Here is a 19,926-nt window from a genome sequence, read left to right as displayed (position 1 = left end):
CTGAGGAGGACTGTGGCTTAGAGTATAGTGATGCTGCCGCTATCACAGAGGAGTGCGGTTAGGGGTGTGCCAACAATAGGAGGGTGTCCCCTTCCGTTTGCCTGTACTTAGTATCGAGTAGTCTGTTGGTAGGCTGGGTAGAGTCTGGCTTCTGCCAACCTTTTTTGGCTAATGCTTCGACATCCATTTGAAGACGAATTCCAGTTCTAGTAGGAGGAGCGTAAGAACTTCAGCCAGTATGCCCGCCTCCGGTTGTTCCATCTGTGGCTGCGGGATCCCTAGATACTCAGCCGAGCACGCCAGTCTCTCATGAAAAGCTTTGGCTGACGATGGGGTGGTCGGATCTTCCTCCTCGTCTGTGTCCACTGTTGTGTCCTGCGGATACGGGAGAGCTGGAGGAGTGCTGGGGGCAGGCAGCTGTGGCGTGCTGATTATCAGTGCCGGAGGCTGCTGAGGGGGCAGAGCCATAGCTGCCGTTATTGGTACAGGCATGGAGTCAGGGGCTGAGCTGGACCCAGAGGCGGTACCGCCATGGGTGCTTGCAGCTGTACAGGGGGGATACCCATGGGTACCCATCTGTGGTGATCTCATGAGAACGAGGAACTTCTCGAAGAACCTGTCTTCACAAGCCAGAAGTGTGCCTGATGGGATAGGGGTCGGGCCCTGAGGCTGCTATGTCCTGGGCGTGCCCTGTCTCGCTAAATTGGGCGATGTGTACCTGCCCTGCGAAGTGGAGGAATTGGATGTAGACCAGGTGACAGGCCTTGTCCAATCCCACCTCGAAGCACACTCACTGCCTGATCTCCGAAGGGAAAGGGCGCAGGATGAGCTGCCATTTTGTCTGGCCCAGCGGCCATTTTGTTTTGCTCCGCGTCACGTGCATGAGTTGTGGTACTTGCTGAGCTGGGACTGGCCTCCACCAGTACAGTGAGCGGTGGCGGTTGCGCCCTTTCCTGCACCTCAGGTCGGGGCCTGGTCGGCGGAGTGCCCTAAGCCATGGTGCCGGTAGTGCTGCGGGTCTGGTATTAGGGCATAGCCCCCGGGTTGGGTCCGGGTAAAAGAACCTTGCGGCCCCTCAGCGGTAGCACCGGTAGGATCTTGCGACCCCTCGGCCTGTGGGCCGGTAGCTGGAGCACCAAAACTAGGGTAGGTTGAGGGAGGCGCAGGGGAGCCACCAAATGTTGTGCTATGCCATTGGGCACCACTGGGTCTGACACTGGGTCTGACAATGGAGTAGTGTGCAGTGCGCGCCTTGAGGCCTGCCAGTGAGTCCCCGGGTGAGAAGCAACTCGTGGTTGTTTTCAATTTAAAATAACTGTGTGGTGCCATGGATTTATGTTTGCAGAAATGATATTATATTAAATGGTGTTTCCTCTGGCACCCAGTATTACCCTTATATAGTAAAAACTATGGGAGGTCTTGGGTAAATTGAAATAACATTTCCCAGGTATACTCCAGCAAAGATAACATTATCAGGTGCACTACCCTGTGTGCACGCAGAGCAGTCTAATAGGTTTCTTCCATTGTAGTGGTAGCTGACTCATAGATACATTTATAACAAGCAAATTGTGTTGATAGTAAATCCTGATCAGTTATTTAATTTTCAGGCCTTGCTCGTGCAGCATTTTACTCCTGGGTAAACAGCAGCACACGCCTTCCCAGGTCAGTGCTTTTTTTGGCTTGTTTAACATAGCAACACCACGGATAACGTGTACTTCTGTGTCCATTGATCTATAGATGTTTCATACACCGGCTGCAGCTGTGTTTGAGATTTTGGTTACCCTGTTACAAATACAGCATTATGTATGTTTTACATATAGACCCCACGTCGAATCTGGAACATGACACTCCCCAAATGGGTGATCATGGAAAATCATGCCTCCCTCTGTGCCTCGGTTCTTATATCTGGCTGAAATGAGAGCGTCTGTAAGCATGGGTGCTAGACGCATCTGAAAATCTGAACGCTGTTTGACATCACTTCCCCTGATGTCACTGGGGGGTGGCGTCAAATGACATCACTTCATGTCATGTCATAAGGGTTGTGTGATGTCAATTCCGCTACCCCTGGCATTTTGGTGAAATTACATCCCTGCCTGTATTTTTTATCAAAACTGTCCTTTTTTGGCAGAGCCATTGTGGGGTGTGCCATGGTGATGGGCCATCTTCCCAGGCACCTTCTAAAAGCGGAATGGACATAATGGACTTCCTCTGCTGCTCCCTCTGTTTGTATAAGAGACTTTCTTTGCGTCGCTCCTCCGGGGCGAGGCCAAACATGCTCGCCGTCCTGCCCATGAGCGCATGGAAAGAGTCCACTTCATCTGGTGCCTAGTCTCCAGCCGGGGCCTCATCTGGCTCCCCATTAGCAGGGACGAAATCAGCAAACTCATCATTGTGCATTGTGTGATTTGACGCCACATTGTCTGTGTCCGTCCCCATGTCAGGCAGTTGCAGAGGCCTAGCTTGACGTTCAATCTTCCTACGGGTCATGGAACATCATCCTCTCTGGAAGGACAAGGGGTGCCTGCAATATTGATATGCTCCGCAGCCTCCAGACACTGTTGCTGCCCACTGCCAGATAATCCACCGGCATCGCAGTCTCCCCTCGCTGCCGCGACTGGAGGGCTTACGACAGGCGGCTTTCATCTGGGGGATGGCACACAGACGCTCACTACCTGCCGGCGCACCATTCCAGCTCTTTTGCTTCAGTGCTTCTCGGCTGCGAGTAAGCGTCTCATGCTTGCCAGCTGGGCTTGCCAGCTGAGTTATTTTGCAAGTGTTTGCTTAAACCGTGTCAGGTTTTAGGTGTTGAGAAAGCGTGGGGTCCACCTTCTTTCTTCCTGTGACAGTTATTCCTGTGACAAGGATGCAGGCTGGGTCAGGTTTAAATAAAGGCACAGACCTGACCCCTGCCCCAAGTAGGGAGGAAACTCACCCTCAACTGACACATCTCAGGAATAATAACTGCATACTAGATGTTTTGGCGCTCAGCGCCAAATGCAGATTAAAATTACAGCAAGAACATCTTGCTTGTGTTAAACTCCTGCATTTGGGCAAGCAGATCCAGAATGATGCATCTGGCAAAGCTGATGCTGCTGACCCACAAACTCCAACCTTAATACCCCCGCAGCCAATGATAATTAACGCCCAAAGGAACATTAGAGGACTAAATGGGGGGATTGGAAAGACCAAAGAAGCGGATCATCTTGAAGGACACATTACAAAAAGAGTTCCCCTTAACCACTGCAGGCGAAGACAACGGGGGATCAATTGGGACACTATGCAGTGTCTACTGTGGTCAATGGAACGGTGGCTTCTAATCCCTCTGAAACTTGGCTACTCCTTAAAGAACAGTTTGCGTGGGACCTTGAGGCCTGCTCTAACATAACGGACTTGCAGAGATGGGTGGCCAGTGTAGGCTCCAATATGCCTACCATTTCCCTGCCCACTGTGAAGAAGCTGTATCCTCCTGAAAGTGAGAGAGTGGATAATTCCTCACAAACCTCTCCTTCGAAGAGGGGTTCCCAATCTGGTTCTCAAACAGTTCACACAGTGGTATGTGATCCAGGAGCGCCCTATATGGCGAAGAGCGCCAGCCCCGTTCTGGGAAGGGGACCTAATGTCTCACAAGGAGCTACTATGCTGCCTACTAAGGCACCGTCTATGACAGAATTGACTTTTGTTGACTTTTGTTAGGGACTTTCAACAAAGGAAATCCAAACAGCTCATTATTGCGGACCCGACTCTTAGGAGTTTTGCTATGGATACCAGGAACTTAATTCTTACCAATGTCGCCAGGCCAAGCCAGTTCGAATCCAGGGAGGCCCTGAAAAACAAAATTTTGGCTTGGCTTAATTCCAAACTTGGGTCTTATTGTGTAAGAACCCACGACTTAAAAGTCCTCCGGAGAACTCAAATTGAAGAGGGGGTCCCACTGCTAATAACGACTGTGTTATCGTGGGATTTGGCTCTAGCAGCCTACCTGAGTATCTAAACAGGAGTTTTAGCCCACAGCATGTGTGTTCCTCCACTAATCTTAGAATAGCATTGAATTAGACTGTGAACTGTCACATTTTTGTTAATAATGGGTTTCCCACCATCATTTCGGTTATTTACTAGTTTTGTACAGTAGCACCTGGCTTTTTCCAATTCCCATATAGCTTGTTTTGTTTAACCATATGCCATATATATGTTTGTTTTCTCTGTGTTATGTCCATCGTTTTGATATGTGACTTGTATGATTTATGTCAAGCACCCTGATGCCTGCGGGCTTTCTGCGCTATATAAGCATACAAATAATAAATAAATAAATATAAGTTGTGGTGGTCTTCAACATACACATTATTCAGGCCACAGCGCGCACATGCCTTAAACAGGCTCTTCCTTGTGGACTCAGCCATGAGGTAGGCCCAAATAGGCACATGGTGAATTTCAAAGTAACGGCTTCGGAAAACATTCCACGGACTCTGCACCGTCGCTGCCTGTCACGGTTGTCGACTGGTCGTCGGAAAAACGATTTTCGTGACAAAGATTAAGATATATAATACAATTTTATAGCAGATATACTGTTGAGAGGTTTTTGAGGACTACCAACTCGAACGTGTGGTAAAATATCTGAAGATGGCTGACGGGGGAGTAGCTCAGAGAGGTGTTCCTATTGGCTGTGGGAAGTATGACCCAAAATGACTGTACTAGAGCACAAAAATTACTGGAATATTCACAGCATGTGAATCTATGAAAGATCCAATGCTGGAGAAGTCTTGAACGCCATTGTAGAGGAAGAACTGGAAATTGGTCCTGTAATATTCATATTGGGAGTCTGGGGTGATGCATCCCTTACAGCCTCAAAAAATACCTTGGCAGGCACTTCTATGGCGCTATCAAAAAAGGATACTGCAGTGAAATGGGGGAGCAGAGATGTTCCTGTGTTACACATGTGTGACAATGGGATGAATAGGTTTATAAGCCTTGAAATGTTGGTATATCAGAATAGGGGTTGCCCTAAACAAACATGAGAAGATATGGGGGAAATGGACTGACCGGAATGTAAGTCCTTGATGCCCGAGAGGAGTATGGAGGGGGTAGGAGTGATAGCATGAAGATGGGAATTGATCAGATGCTAGACATCTTGGAGGGGAGGGGTAGCTGGGCTGGGAAACTAGTAAGGCAAGTTGTTGAGGGGGGACTTTGTTATAGTTCTTGCCTTTTATTCTGTTATAGTGTGAAACTTGCTGACACAAGATTGTGTTTTGCTGATAAAATGAAAATAAAGTTTGGTTATAAAAAAAAAGAATGAGGCTCTATGGAGCTATGCTCACATACTTACTGAAAGACATTTTTTGCATGATATTTAATTCATGTATTGTTTCGCTTTATATTCTGCTCAGGTAACTATGCTTCTCAATTTCTTTCCTTCTAATACCGTCTACAATGACTCATGTTAAACATTATTCATCATTTGCATCAGGAGTCACTTCACAGAACGTATTATTTGTTCAGCAGAAATTGCATGAGTCCTGCATCATGTTGGACCAATGACATGACTATTTATAAAAGATGCTACTCCGTATCTGACTTTTAGTTCTATTCATATGTGTATTCATTCTCAAATTAAATGAATTTTGCAATATTGCTTGACTGGATGCCCACTACTGTTAGGCAATAGAGATATTCACACAAGCTTTGCTGTGGATTGAAACCAATTGACTCACAAATACTCATGTCTTGTAACAGTAGACCTTCTGAAACCATGTTAAAAATTGTAGGGATCTCTTAATGATTTTGCACACAGACAATATCGCAGTTTCTAATTTATTAAACAGAATTACCACTCATCAAAACGCAATCTTGTACAGCTCTTTCAATAATCCTGTTGTACCCTCAAAATATGTCCCTACATTGAGATATCAACAATATTAAAACTAATGTATATATTGTACTTTTGAAAAGTGCAACTCATAAAATCTACATAAAGTAAATAAAACAACTGTGTTGTCTTCCATAATTCACCTGCTGTGCCTTAGACAGCTTGTCATTATTTGCAACTGTGTATGTTCTGTTAAGTTACTTATGAAGCACACATTACTGGGGGCCTTTTTGCACTGGGATGAGGAGAAAATAAGCACATACGAAAGAAGGATGCCCCATGAATGGAAAACAAATTGTTTCATTCTCTTGTGGTATACAAGATGATTAGGAATGTGACCAGTAACCTGTGACTACAAACACTGAAAAAGCATGGGCCTTTATGCATTTTCTTAGATTTTGGAACCCCACCAGTGTAGAGTTGACCCAGCTCACGGTCCACAACGGGAATAGTGACAGAACTTTGAAATATGGAACCCAGGTCTAAGCCCATGCAATAAGGGATCTATGGCAAAGACAACCTTGCTCGATCAGTAGAAAGTACTGATGTCATCACAGGGATCAAAATTAAGATTGGATAAGCAGGAGCTAAAAGCAGCCCCTGAGTATCTGTCAGTAGCTACCACTGGGGAACGAGGAGCTAGTACATAGTGTTTCACGAAGCTAACTTCCACGTAAGATGCAAACTTAACATAATGGCCATTATTTATGAGCCCTTAAGCTTTAAGCATCAACATGTCGCATCAGTGTCCCTCTGGCCTTTTTTGGAGACCGGTACCATCTTAGCCTTTGCTAATATTTGCAGATGTGTGCCCAAGTTGTGAATTCCTGAATGCCTTCTTCTGAAAATTGCACTTTTTTGATAATGGTCTAAGGAAGTGAATGTGCAGTCTAATGAAGGCATCTCCCACAGAGGTGAGATGGCTCTGCTAGAATGAACTGACTTTTTTTCAATTGAGAAAAGAGATGACATTAAACATTGGCAAATTACATCTAAAAAGTACGGAAACAAAAAGAAAATTTGAGTATCATTGGCAGAGAAATGTGCACGGAAACCACAAATCTGAAATTAGTGAAGCCAAGAGAATAGGTTCAGGACTGAAAAGAAGAGGCCCCAAAACAGAACCCTGGGGGATGTCAGAATGAACGGGATAAGACGATGACCTTTCCAAGCAACAACAAATGGCACATTTAGAATGGAATCCCTGAAGAAGACATCGAGAAATGCCAGGAGGAGACAGATTGCATAGCAAGGTAGAATGATTAACAGTGTTGAATGTGGCGCTAAGGTCTAACAAAACCAGTATGGAAGAGAGATTGCACTGACGGGCATGAAGTATTGAGTCAAGGACAGATTGACAGGCTGTCTCACTGGAATGACTAGGATGAAAGCCTGACTGAAGACGGACAAATAGATTGTGTGAATCAATATAAGCAGATAGTTAAGAATGGTCAGGCCTTTCCATGAGTCTAGACAAGTCATGAAAAAGAGGAATGGGACAATAATTGGCAAGATCGGAGGAGTTGAGATTCGATTATTAGTGTAGTAGAATGATAGTTGCTTTCTTAAATACATCATGGAACCTATCAGATTGGAATGAGGAATCAAAAAGCAGAACCAGATAGGAAGACATAAAGAGATACATTGATTCAACTAGAGTGGCAGGTAGAGGATACGCCAGAATGAGAAAGTGCATAATATTGTGATCAGACATAGCAGAAAACAAAGAAAAATGACAGCTCAGAGGAGGGCTGTCGAATGACTTCATAATTGAGTTTGAAAGAACTGACTGATTGAGAATAAGAACTGATAATCTCCACTTTAGTTATAAAGTCTGAAGAAGTTAGTTATGGATCGACTTAAGGGAGAGTCAGTAACTTACTTCAAGTAGAAGCAAGATGTCTAGAAGATGTTTGAGCAGGAATAAGGGATTGTAAAAAGTTAGAAGTTAGCTTTGACATTTTCTAAGAGGAATACACTGATGTGAACTCTTGTTCAATAAGTAAGACTGAATATGTCAAATGGATTTAGTTTCCTGCAATCTATGCTCTGCCATCCTGATTTGTAATCCTAAAATATCTTAAAGAACTAGTGAAACAAGGTTGAGGAGATTTACCTTTACGAGTGAAAGGTAAACTGGATATAAATGGGCAGATCCTGGGAAAGTAACGCAAATGAAAGCAGTGCATAGAATGCACCAGTTTAATTTGCTATACTTTTAGAAATGTGATGGTTACCTTATTCTCAAAGGTGACCTGCATATTTCAGGCAAGGCTGTACAGTAGCACACATATAGTCTGTCCTGCCCTCTTGAATACATTAGTGTTGGGAGAGTGGTCCAAATGCTAAGGTATGACAGGCTGCCAGCAACCACATGGGAGTGCACTCTGAGGGCCCGTCTCTGTGAAATGCTCAGAAATAACAAATGAATTTCCATCCCAGTTTGGAGGATAAAAATGCAAGTGTGACAGCTGTGGTTTACACCACGGTTGTAACACTTAAAGAAAAAAACATGACAGGGCCAGAAATGACCCTGCCTCGCTTTATGCCACCCCCTGCACCTGTTGGAAATGTGTAGAATCGAGGCAGCTAGTTGGAAACAGGTGCATGGGGAGGACCCCCATTTCAGAACTTTTAAAAGTACAACCAGTTTGTGAATTTAGGATGCGCTTTCAAGTGTGCAGAAATGCCCCCTGATTTGTGCAAATGCGCAAAGAAGAGAAGGGCATCTGAATGAGTCCACCTAAGAAGCGCTCATTCAGAAACGTCTTTGTGAATCGGGCTGCTCCTTTTTTTGTGTGAAAAGATGCATTTGAGGTTTTGAGAATGGGAACCAAAGTATCCAAAGCATACTCAATGGATGAATGGATGATTTCCGCAGTAGATTCAGGATTAGATATAAAAAGTAGATACATTACAAAGGTCTCAGTGAAAGAAATGCATTACTAGATCTAGTAGTAGAATGCAAAGAAGAAGGAAGAATGGAAAAGGAGGAAGAAATGAAACCATGATCAGTCGAGAGGTACAAAAATAGCAGTTGGAGGAACTAAATTAGAGATCGTAGGAGGAGCAAAAACAAGAACTGGATTTCTAGCTTCAGTGGGAGTAGGAGGAAAAAGAAGAAGTAAAGGATTATGAGATAGTGTAGTATGCAAAAGAGAATATGAAGAATCACATAAGGGAATATGGATATTGAAGTCACAAACAACAAGAAAAGGTGCAGAAAAAGATAACAAAATAAGACATAATCAGGATCCACATAGAAATTGGACAATGAAACAGGAGGATGGTACAAAATTAAAATAGCTAAAGAAAATGGTATAGAAAAAAAGTGCAAAGTGATATACAAAAAAATGAACCCCCATCCTATGCAAACTACATTGGTTTCCTCTCCAATCCAGGATACTGCTCAAGAATGCAGGTATCATCTACAAAGCAGTCACGAGTAGCAGACCAGTTTACCCAGTGGCTTAGTCACACATATCTGGTGGCACATGCTCCTTGCACAGTAAATCGACCAACCCACTCAAATCACAACTCGTCCACATTGAGAGGAAGCGCAAAAAACCCTTCTCTTGTCACGCACCTACCCTCTGTAACTCGATCCTGGTATTGACTCGGAATGCCCCCACAATTCTCCAGTTTCACAAATCTCTCAAAAAGTGGCTTTCTCAACAACGTCTAACCAAGGTCTCATCCTAATGGATGCACAGACCACAACTCACAGTACTACACTACTGTTAAAGGATGCCAGCCTAAACACTAGCTACCCTCCCCATGACCAGTGGTCGGCTGCTGTGGAGCTGGATCCCCACTTTAAACAATTAAATACAAATTAACAATGTGTAACAATGTTTTATGTGTGCAAATCACTCCACTGTCAATGGAATAAAATACCCACTCTTCCCCCCAATGTCTGGGGTCTAGGAGTAAGTATGGCTCTATTGATCATCACTGTTTATATATAAAAATGATTCAGTTCTTCAGTTTTAAGCGGTGGTAACACCAAGCATATGTTCTCCAAGTCACGTGTGTTATGGGAATTTGAAGTTGTCTTATTGTAAATGTTAATTGTCTGGTTGTTAATCTTGGCAGCTGCCCAATTTACCTGGTCAAACAATTGGGGAATAATTCAAATGATCTGTTAGGGAACCTTTGAAAAGCATCCTGGAAATGATCCAGACACAAATGTGTATATATGTGCCCGTTCAGTTTAGAAGGACATGAAGATAAAAGTCCAGTTTCTAGCGTGGAGAACGGTAATGGGCATATTGTGCTACTTAGCAAAACTGGCATATAACTGTATCTTCACATCGTTCTCTTATCTGCCGAAATTGGGAGTATTTGCAAACATACTGAAAGAAAACATGAACTGATACAGCACTTGAAATAAACACTTGAGAAGACGTCTTGCATTACATCTTTCAGGATTCTGTACAAGGAGCCCAGTGAAGAGCTTTTGCAGTGGAAGGTAGGACATCAACTCGGTTTTGTCACCCTTGGTGAAAAATTAAATTCACTTTTAGTCTCAGAGTAATGGGATCCAACAAACTTTGCCTACGGGCCTGCTTCCTCTGAGAGGCTTTTGGGACATACCTGAGATGCTGACCTGACAATGGATGGAAGCAAAAAGCATTGTGAAGAGCATGGCAAAAGGAGAAGTTTGTGGAGGTTTTGTAAAGACAACGGGGCAAGGTCTGGCACCCTTAATTTCTAACACATAACTGACTCTTACCCATCCATACCAAGCAGGCCACCAAGTGAACTATCTTCGACCACCAGGAGGTGGTCGACTGTGCAGGTATAATCTTCCTCTGCTTAGTAAGTATAAGAAGCGCCAATCGAGCTGGGAAATATGAGAATGTCCATCAAGCCTTGAAAAATGTTTAAAATCCTAATAGACCTGCAGTTCGAGTAACTTAGTTTATCTACTCGAACTACGAAATTAACTCGACCCATGAACTTGAAGGCAAAAATATTTGTACTATTGATATCGAAATATTACCAATATTCTGTTTAGGATTTGAATATGTCTAAAAGTTATAGTCTAAATTAAGGTTAGAATAAATTACCCCATGCACAATGGACCCTGGGCCGAGACCCAGGATAGGGTTAAAGTGGAAGTTAGTGTTTGGATTTATTAAACAAAATGAGCACTTACTAGTGCCGGATGATACCAGAAAGAAGATGGTTGGCTGCAAACTGATGCAGAATGATATTAATAAGAGTAACAGTGCATATATTTAAGATTCAATCCTTTGAACCCTACAATGTAACCGATCTCTAATGATCGTGTGTCTTGTTGCACAACAGTGGTAGCATAGGCATGCAGACGGTGCTATAGGCTATTGAAAACTGTTGGCTCAACGTACAATCATGAATATGTATGAGCAGGGTCATTCATGCATATAAATCGAGAGTCGACTGTGTCCAAGATAACTATACCTGAAGCGCAACCTTTTATATCTTTTTTAGAGGCTCAACTTTGGGCAACTGAGCTGGCCGCCTCCCAGTAGAGAAGGTGGGTGCATTTCGCGACAACAGCCATGGATACCAGAGACACTGCGGTCCAATGCAGCTGCCTCTCCTTCCATACCCATCACTTCTGATCTGGCCTGTTATGAATTTACGAAAAATCTGCCCATATGTCTAATGTCTGTGTCAACGTTGTATTGACACTATCATTTCCTCACATTTTTACATTCTCTCTATTGAAAAGTATTTCCAATGGAATGTCAGCCAGACTCTGCTCTGTGTCCTCACTCCCTTCAATGAACCTGCCATGGTCAGTCTGGTACTTGCTGCTGCGATGTTGAGTTTGGAGCCTACGCATCTGAGGTTGTCACTTTCTGCCTCACTCATGGTCTGGCGGGTGGCGCCTAAACTGTTGTTCGCAGCTATGTACACCTCACTGCCAAGGCCCCCTCCTGAACTTCGGTGTCTTTCAGATCCATGCCCCACCATCAGCATGCCATTAAACAACTCTGTCATGGGCAATATGTTCCCCTTGGGCTACGAAGACAAAGCTTTTTTCAAAGCTTAGAAATTCCAAATATGCTTAAATAGATAGAGCATCGCAGTCTCCAAATATCCCCTCCACTAGCCAATGGGTAGTGATAATTGACACTCAGAGAGTAAGAAATAGTGTGCTGTTCATATGTGTAGAATCGAGGCAGCTAGTGACTTCTTTTATGGCTAGTAGCTTGCAACTTGAAATGTTTACCCAAGTGGAATCATTTTCAGGACTAATTATCATTGAGATAACAAGAACCATTTACAAAATCTAAAAAATCTGGTGCAGGTCTGGATCGCACAGGCAAAAACCATCATCCAGAAAGTTGCCATGTGGACATTGCGGGGTTCTGATGTGGGATAGTTTGACATACTAATCTGTGTAATGCAAGCTCTTTATTGTTCTTGTCCAGTTCCAGGCCACATGGAATCCTGTTTTGTGCTAACTACTACAAGTCTTTGTGACCGCTACTCTGTGATATTTTCCTTAATGAATGCAGAAGCAGGCTGATCTCCAGGCAGGCATAATCCTTGGTCCTCATTACACCTCCACCTCAGAGCTGCTCCAGAGCCCACACATCAGAGCACCTACACTCCCTATCTACATGAAAACGTTCATGAATCTACTTCTTATTCATTTAATTTAATTTGTGTTCTTGGCCGATCAAAGTAGCTGATGGCATGTTACTGAATTTTGACTTGTTAGGCTCACAGTTGTGTTTAGACCCCATCACAATTTACTTTGCATATTTCTGCCATCTGATCACCATGTTACTGATATTTGATTCACTTTATTCCATGTAGGCCCTAGATAAACACATGCTTTAATCTTAGACATACTTTCTTTAGGACTTGTCCTTCGCATGTTTTTATATTTCATGATTAGTGTACAGTTAGTTTTTCCTTGCAAGAGGTTGGCATGCTACTTTGGCAGGCAGCAATCCTGTTGATTCGCTATTTTGTTGAGGTTTACAAGTACAATGTTGGGTCTTGTTTCTATATCTTCACAGACACTTGTTACATATTCAAGGAAGATATTGTTCATCACCCATGTTTTCCTCTTGCATAATATACCTCTGTTTCTCTTATTTTAGTCACCTCATCATTCTCTAACTATCACAAGCTCTACTGTTTCTTCTTTTTTCAGTGGCTCTAGCTATTTATTTGCTCCCAGCATGCATTGTTGGCAGGATAGTGGCACTCGAAGCAAGTGTTTACAAAGCTGCCCTGCTACACTACTATGGTAAATACTGCCCACTTAAAGACTACTATGGTCTTAATTCTTTGCTTCCAGTAAGCATTATGTTTACACTTCTGCACTGTTATTCTTGTTAGTCACGTTCACGGATCGTTACTCTCACCCTTTTCCTTTTAGCTGTTTACTGCTACACAGTCCTGAACAACTGCCATAACAGTCGTAAGACACATGTAGACTATTCCCATTGCTTATTAAAGAGCTTTCATCCACCCAGCCGTGGTTCTCTTTGTGGAGTGCAGAAAAGCATGAGAAATAACCCTGCACCGGATTCTCTAACTGGACTTGTTCTATGGCATCCAGTTTCTTCAACTTCAGAAGTCCTTCTACAAGGTTTTCTGTACATTGTTCGGGAAGTTGAGGGGTACTTGGAGCAGGGAAAGGTGGAGGTGTCAGGGAGAATTCTCTGTTAAGGCTAATTTCCCAAACCTAGTGAGTTCCCCAGCAGCTTTGCTGGATTTTTGGGGTTTATTTTTTTCTCCTGCTAAGAGTGAGACTCTTTTTCTCCCACTCTTAGACATGATTTGAGATATCCTTTGACTTTGTAATGTGTTTTATGGGCTATGGGGTCTTTTACTCCATAGGGTTTCATGTATTTTTGGTAAGTGAGTTACACAGCACCCTCAGTGCAGTAACACAGGGGTGTCATAGTGACCCCCAAACATAGACTCCAAACCCTGGGACTGACTACTGTCTCCCAGGGCATGTAAAGTCACCATTGACTTTACTAGTCTTAAATTGTGAACAGAACCAGTACAAACCATCATATTGTGGAAGTACTGGTAGGGGTAATTAGATTGCCCCTGGGTCTGTTTCTTGAGGGGGCACTGTGCAGTCCCCCCTCGTCGAGTTTCTGGCTGGTGGCAGTGGTTACCACGCGAAATATTCCACCGGAATATTTCCTATGGGATTTCCCCATTCATTTTAAACGCACCACTTTTTTGGTGCAATGTTAAGGATACCGCCGGGTTATTTATTTAATATTTATTCCCCGGTTGGGTCTTTTTGCCAGGACTCGGTTTTAAAATGGCGTTTGTGTTCACCTCTGTAACTCCAACCCAAGTCGAGCCCTTTGTTCCACTTTTTGACGGGCTTCTGCACAGAAGCCTCTAAAAGTGGTGCCACTCTGTCTGGGTCTACAGGATGTGTGTTAGGGGGGGTTTAGGCACCCTGGACTGAGTTGCCTCGGCAACTCAAGTCGCACTCTTGTGCGATTGGCCCAGTGGTGAGCTGCCCGGCTCACCACTTAGCATGTTTGAGTGACAGCTAGGACTGATGAATGGGGGTTTTCTGCATAAAAGCAGGGCTTTGGGGACTGGAACTTCAGAAGTCGCCACAGGACCAAAGAATCCGAAGAGGGAGAAGCTGAGCCGACCTGCAACGATGACACCACTGATGGAGCCCTGCTGAACCGTCTCACCACTTCCCAACGACAGAGAAGATCTTCATCCTGGAGAGTCTTCTTCCTCTGAACTGGTGGGGATAACCAGTTCGCCCTCTTTTCGCCTTCCTGGATCGTCTCATGGTCGAATCGCCTGTGCCAAGCACCCCGGCGGCCGAATAGCCACGTTTCACCACTTCCGTAAATAAAAGGGTAGTACCTTTTAACCGGGAAACTCTGCGGCTGGTTTCTTCCCTGGCAATGCAACAACCTCCAGCTTTCCTCCACGTCGAGATCTTCTCTTCCCCTGGACGAAGCACCAACTTGCACCCGCTGCCAGGAACAACTGCCCCCGCTGGAGCTTTCTCACCATTTCAGGTACTGTGTCCCGCCTGGTCTCTCTTGCAACAGACTGTTCAAGGTGTCCCGTAAATCCTTGACTCTCTATCCTGGGGTGACTTGGGACCTGCTAACTAACTTTTCCTGAACTGATCCAACCCTTTCTGAACTATCTGCAAAGACTTTTTAAAGTACTATTCAACTGTGTGATCTTGGACACATTCCGCCTTGCTCTCTCCAAGAGTGGGCCTGGCCTATGAACTTTCTTGCTCTAACAGTAGACTCTGCCTTTTTCTGACTTGCTGTGGTTCTTTTAAGAAGTGCTGGTATTGTGCTGTTCTAATTCTACCTTTTCCCTCCCTTTTTAACTAACTTATTGGAGTGCCATCTTAGGTTAAGCGCTCACCTCTGTCTGCAAATAAGTGGTGTTTTAACTAAGACTTGTTCAATAAGTAATCAGGGATGTATATATATTGATAGTGACTGTGTTTGAACTTGCTTGCCATATTAGTGTTAGTGTATTTTACAAGTGTGTTTTTAAATAAATAATTATATAGTTTTATACCCAAGTTCTGGCCAGTGTTTGCTTGTGCTACTGTATCCTTGTACCTATTTTGTATACTCTATATACTGTCTAACTCCTCTTGAGAGAAGTCTGGTTGCTCAGCCACAGCTACCAGGTAAATCTGGGTGGTACAGACTGCTACCGATTGGGTTTACTGCCAACATCTGTAGTCCTAAGCCTTTTGCAGTGGTCCCTAAGGGAACTGCACAGGTTCCTGCCTAACAAGAGGAAGTCAGTAGCCACATCCCACCATCAACAGAGTCCATGAGTCTGATGTTATGGCCCTCCAAGATTGGAGATGGAGGGCTATTCTTCTGACTACAGGCAACCAATGCTGTTGCTGGAGCGTCAACCTTTAGGTTTGTCCGACATAGCTGGCACTGTGCTCAGTAAACCTTTTCCTGGCTTTGTTTTCTCCTTTGCAGGTGTACCTGCAATGTGTGCTCTTCTGTCTCTGCTCTGGTTGCGTGACAGAAAGACCCAGAACCCGCTGGTGGTACTTGAAATCTCTATTCGTAAGAGTAGGGGGTTGACTTGTTGGAGGGCCGCAAAGTGTCCAAAAGGCCCTTTGCTGTCAATGAGTGTGACTTTTCTTTCACCAGTTTGTTATAACTGGATTGTTAAAAAGATGTATACCATCAAAGGGCAGGGCCCTGACCACCTCCTGTTCATCAGGCAGATGTTTGGTGTTTTTCAGCCATTTGCCCCTTCTAAGATCGATGGCCAAGCACATGCCCCTTGCAGCTGTGTGTACATGACCTACAGCTGCCACAAGGATATCATGGACCACCATTTTCGCATCCCATAGCCCTGGGAAATTCTATTTATGCGGCTTTGCATCACAATCCCATCCCATGTGACATCCCAAAAGTATGGTGGAAAGGGGGCAGGGTGTAAGGGTATCTATTTTACTCTTGTGACATGTTCCTGATTAATCATGCCAAAACCTGGCCATGCCTGTTTAAGCTATGGTTCTGCCACCCACTATCCTTTAACTCCACAAGCACTCAGTGTGTGTATGTCACATCCTTGGCACTGCACTCTCAGTGAAAAGCAGGTAAGTGACACACACATTTCTTCTGCATTTGATGACAAATGCAAAAGACTCTATTGGAGAATTCCTGCAACTGCGAAAAGGTTCATTAACCTTGCTGCCCTGAATACAAAAATTAACGGGACGAGCTGTCCTCTTTTTGAATTGGTTACCTTTCCTGGGTGCGGTTTCATGGTGCTATCCTACTCTCTGTCTAATCCCTTATACAGACCTTCTGTCACCCAGTGCAACAATGTATGTGGCAAAGATGCCCCTATTTTAGCTTGTTATTTTTGTAGGTGAGGCTTCTCTTATTACTTTCTTACGAGACCCATTCAAAGTATGGCAGTGTTTTTACTATTGCTATCGCTACCAGCCTCTTACCCTTGCAAAACCTGGTCCTCTGATGCTCAACCGTACCAGTTTGCGCATTCTATATAATCACTAATCCCTTTTATAAAAATAAAACATAGTGGCCCTTATGTGTACTGTACATCACTGAACCAATTTGACAATTTCTTTTGGGGATTATTTCCACATTGCTAACCACTCCTTCTTCTTGTAGTGTTTTCGGCTCCCTCTTGTGAGTAGTCATCAATGGTAACTGGTAGCGGTGGCCTTCCATCATGGGTTGTTAGAATCTCTGGGGTGTGGATTAGCATCACCAGGAAAATAAGATAATGGTCTAGCTACTTGGGCAGTGTTCTCCACTTAATCCTTGCAAGCTCCTCCCACCAGGAGTTCGCTGATATGCTTGGAGGCCTAATTGGGCCAAGGCGCTAAAGTCTATTTTGGGAATCTCCTATAAAGTTGTTGTTGAGTGAGCTCTATAGTTTGTGCTGCACATGCTGCTACTGCCCTTTAAAAAAAAGTTAACTAATCCCAAACTCATTTTGCTAATTCCGGAATGCAAAAACAGGTGTAAAAACATGGCATAAAAAGGTTTTGGACCTAATTTTACACTCTGGGGCATTTTATTTGGCAGGCGGTGCAAGGACTGGGAACATAATTACCATTCCTATCTGGCCCACAAGCTCTGTCTTTAAAAGAAAACGGCAAATTAACACCAGCATATCATTTTCATGGTTGCGTTAATGTATAGGATGCCTATGGAATCCCTCGGAAATGCCTCACGCAAGCGTACATTGCAGGAGTCTTTTACACTACTTTGCACTATGAAGGGCAAACAAGCATAGTAACCTTCTTTCGTCAGATTTAACAAGTTATGCAATTGGTAGCGCAAATGAGAAGAATTGCATTGAGAGGTCTCAAATGCATGGAAATGAAAAGGTAGATGGTCCCAAACAACCGTGCAATTACAACTTTTAAAAAAATTAGCCCCAGTCTGTGTGAATTGACATTTTTATGCTTGCAACGAATTGGCCTTTAACATTCCTAAACAAAAGTATTTTTTTCAATCTCTATATGTTGGGTATATGTCTACAGGAGAGGTACAAGTTAGCGTACACAACTACATACTATTTTGTGAAGAAAAGAAAATATTAAATGAGTCTACAACATGGACAAAAGCATATCCAATATTTGCTTATCCTACCAAGGATTGTGTGTTGGTGGGTGTGTATTTGGGCACCTGTGCTTTTTATTGGACATGTCTACTCCTGAAACCCTCCTTTGCCATCACCATTATTACTCAGTAAACATCTCAAGAATGAAAAAATGAGAAAAGCTTCTGCATATTTCAGAAAGTTACGCACCTTCCACTCTCAGTGTTCCTGAGGTCTCTGCGTTTCCGGCCCTGCATCTGTAGACGCCAGAGTCTTCCGGCTGAAGCTTCAGAATCCTGAGTTCAGCCATGTTCTTCTCCTGTTTCAGTTTGTATTTTTCAGAAGATTCAATTACAGTCTGGTCTTTGTACCACACTATCATTTTTGGAGAAGGCTTAAACTCACAAGACAGGATCACAGATTGGCGTTCTGTGGCTGATTTATCTTCGAGCTTTCTGGTGATCTGCACTGGTATCTCTGCAGAGGACGTCAAAGGAAGAACAAAAGAGAACATTTTACTGGTTCATATAGCACCGGAAAACAGTGACCTTTGAAATCTGTCTCAAATAGCTTGAAATCGCTAATCCATTTACAGTTTTGTTTCCAACTTTTCAATGATTTTCTTTATTCCTTAGTTTTTCATAATCACCAGCCTTATACGGCTAAAACTGACTATCTACAAAGCATGAGCTCCTGATGTTGTAAACTAAGTAGAGTATAACTGAAAGGTTATAGTTTCACATTCTGTCTAGGCAGACTGAGCCTTAAATCCTTTTGAAAAATAATGAGTACCATTACATTGGATATAAAAAGAACTGTTGGTTTAAGTATGCCAGAGGACTGGGGGTGACTACGGGTTCACCGGCACAGCTCCCAGGGTCCAACAACCCTCCCCCAGTAAACAAACGGAGGACTCAGCCAAGGGAAAGTTAGAACTGTTGTTTATTACACAAATAGACAGGGATCATACAGGACATTCGAAAATTCCTAGAATCACCAATCCATTTTGTTTCATTTCGACGTCACAACATGGGCCCTTCCCCAAAAAACCGAAGTGTCTGCCTGGTTGGGTGATTGGTTTGGTATCACCTATGCACGGCACCTATATATATATATTATTTGGTTGGTCCTCATATGTCACATGGCTGGCATGTCCCTTCCCCAAGAAACTATCTATTACATTGTTGCAGGGTCGCAGGATTACCACTGGCTCTTGCCCTCTGCCATCCACCCCTGGATTTCTGTTCTTTGATTGGCTGGAGCTGGTCTCCTCAGGCCTGGGACCCAATTCTGTTCTCAGTGCTCTGTGCACCTTCTCAAGGTAATGAGAAAGACTATGTGTTCCCAATGTAACTGTTAGTGCTACCATTTTTGCCTGTGAGAGTGCCCTCAGCGTTGCAACATTGTTAAAGGTTCCATGTTTCACTTCCTGTATGTGTTACTGAGAACCATCCGGCTTCCCACCGCGTGTGAATGAGTATTGTCTGGTTTGGCTGCACCACGTGGTTGATGATCACGAAGTCGAGCTCTCGGGTCTGCCATTTATGAGAATTAATCTTGTTTTTCTGCAGATGGCTCCTTGTCGTTTTAGCTTCGGAATGTGCTGCTTGGCTCTGACCTTGGCTCTGAGCCCTGGTCGACAGTTCTGTGCAGCCTTGTTCTGCTTTTCTTTGTTTCTTGTTCTGTGGCCTGCGGTTTCATGTAACCTCATTATAGTTGTACTATGATTTGTATATATCTATACCATGCTATGTTTCCTATAGGTCAGTCGTCTTTTGGTCCTTCCAGGCTTCTTATATGATCCTGTAGTCACATAGCGTTAGTTGCGATACGCATCTGCAAGATTTGTTTGCCTTGCGTTCAGCGTTTCTGATCTTGGATAATGAGAACAATAATAAAAGCTTTTGACAGTATTTATATGTATCTGTCCTCTATCTACAGAACTGTGTAAGCATGTTCTTCGTGTGTGCACG

At 43.7% G+C, this 19,926-nt stretch overlaps 1 protein-coding gene across 12 annotated transcripts in view; it reads right to left on the bottom strand.

The window, feature by feature from the left end:
* Positions 1-19,926, bottom strand: part of OBSCN (obscurin, cytoskeletal calmodulin and titin-interacting RhoGEF) — a 3,169,051-nt gene that overhangs the window by 2,064,285 nt on the left and 1,084,840 nt on the right. For all 12 annotated transcript variants that reach the window (XM_069647058.1, XM_069647065.1, XM_069647061.1 and 9 more), the window contains one exon: positions 18,164-18,430. In XM_069647058.1, the coding sequence (XP_069503159.1) occupies positions 18,164-18,430 (267 nt within the window). The remainder of the gene's footprint in view (positions 1-18,163; positions 18,431-19,926) is intronic.

This window comes from Ambystoma mexicanum, chromosome 2q (assembly GCF_040938575.1).
Source record: "Ambystoma mexicanum isolate Mex_15411 chromosome 2q, UKY_AmexF1_1, whole genome shotgun sequence".
Taxonomy (NCBI): Eukaryota; Metazoa; Chordata; class Amphibia; order Caudata; family Ambystomatidae; genus Ambystoma; species Ambystoma mexicanum.
Note: the sequence above shows the minus strand (reverse complement) of the source record. Positions and strands in the feature narration are given on the sequence as shown.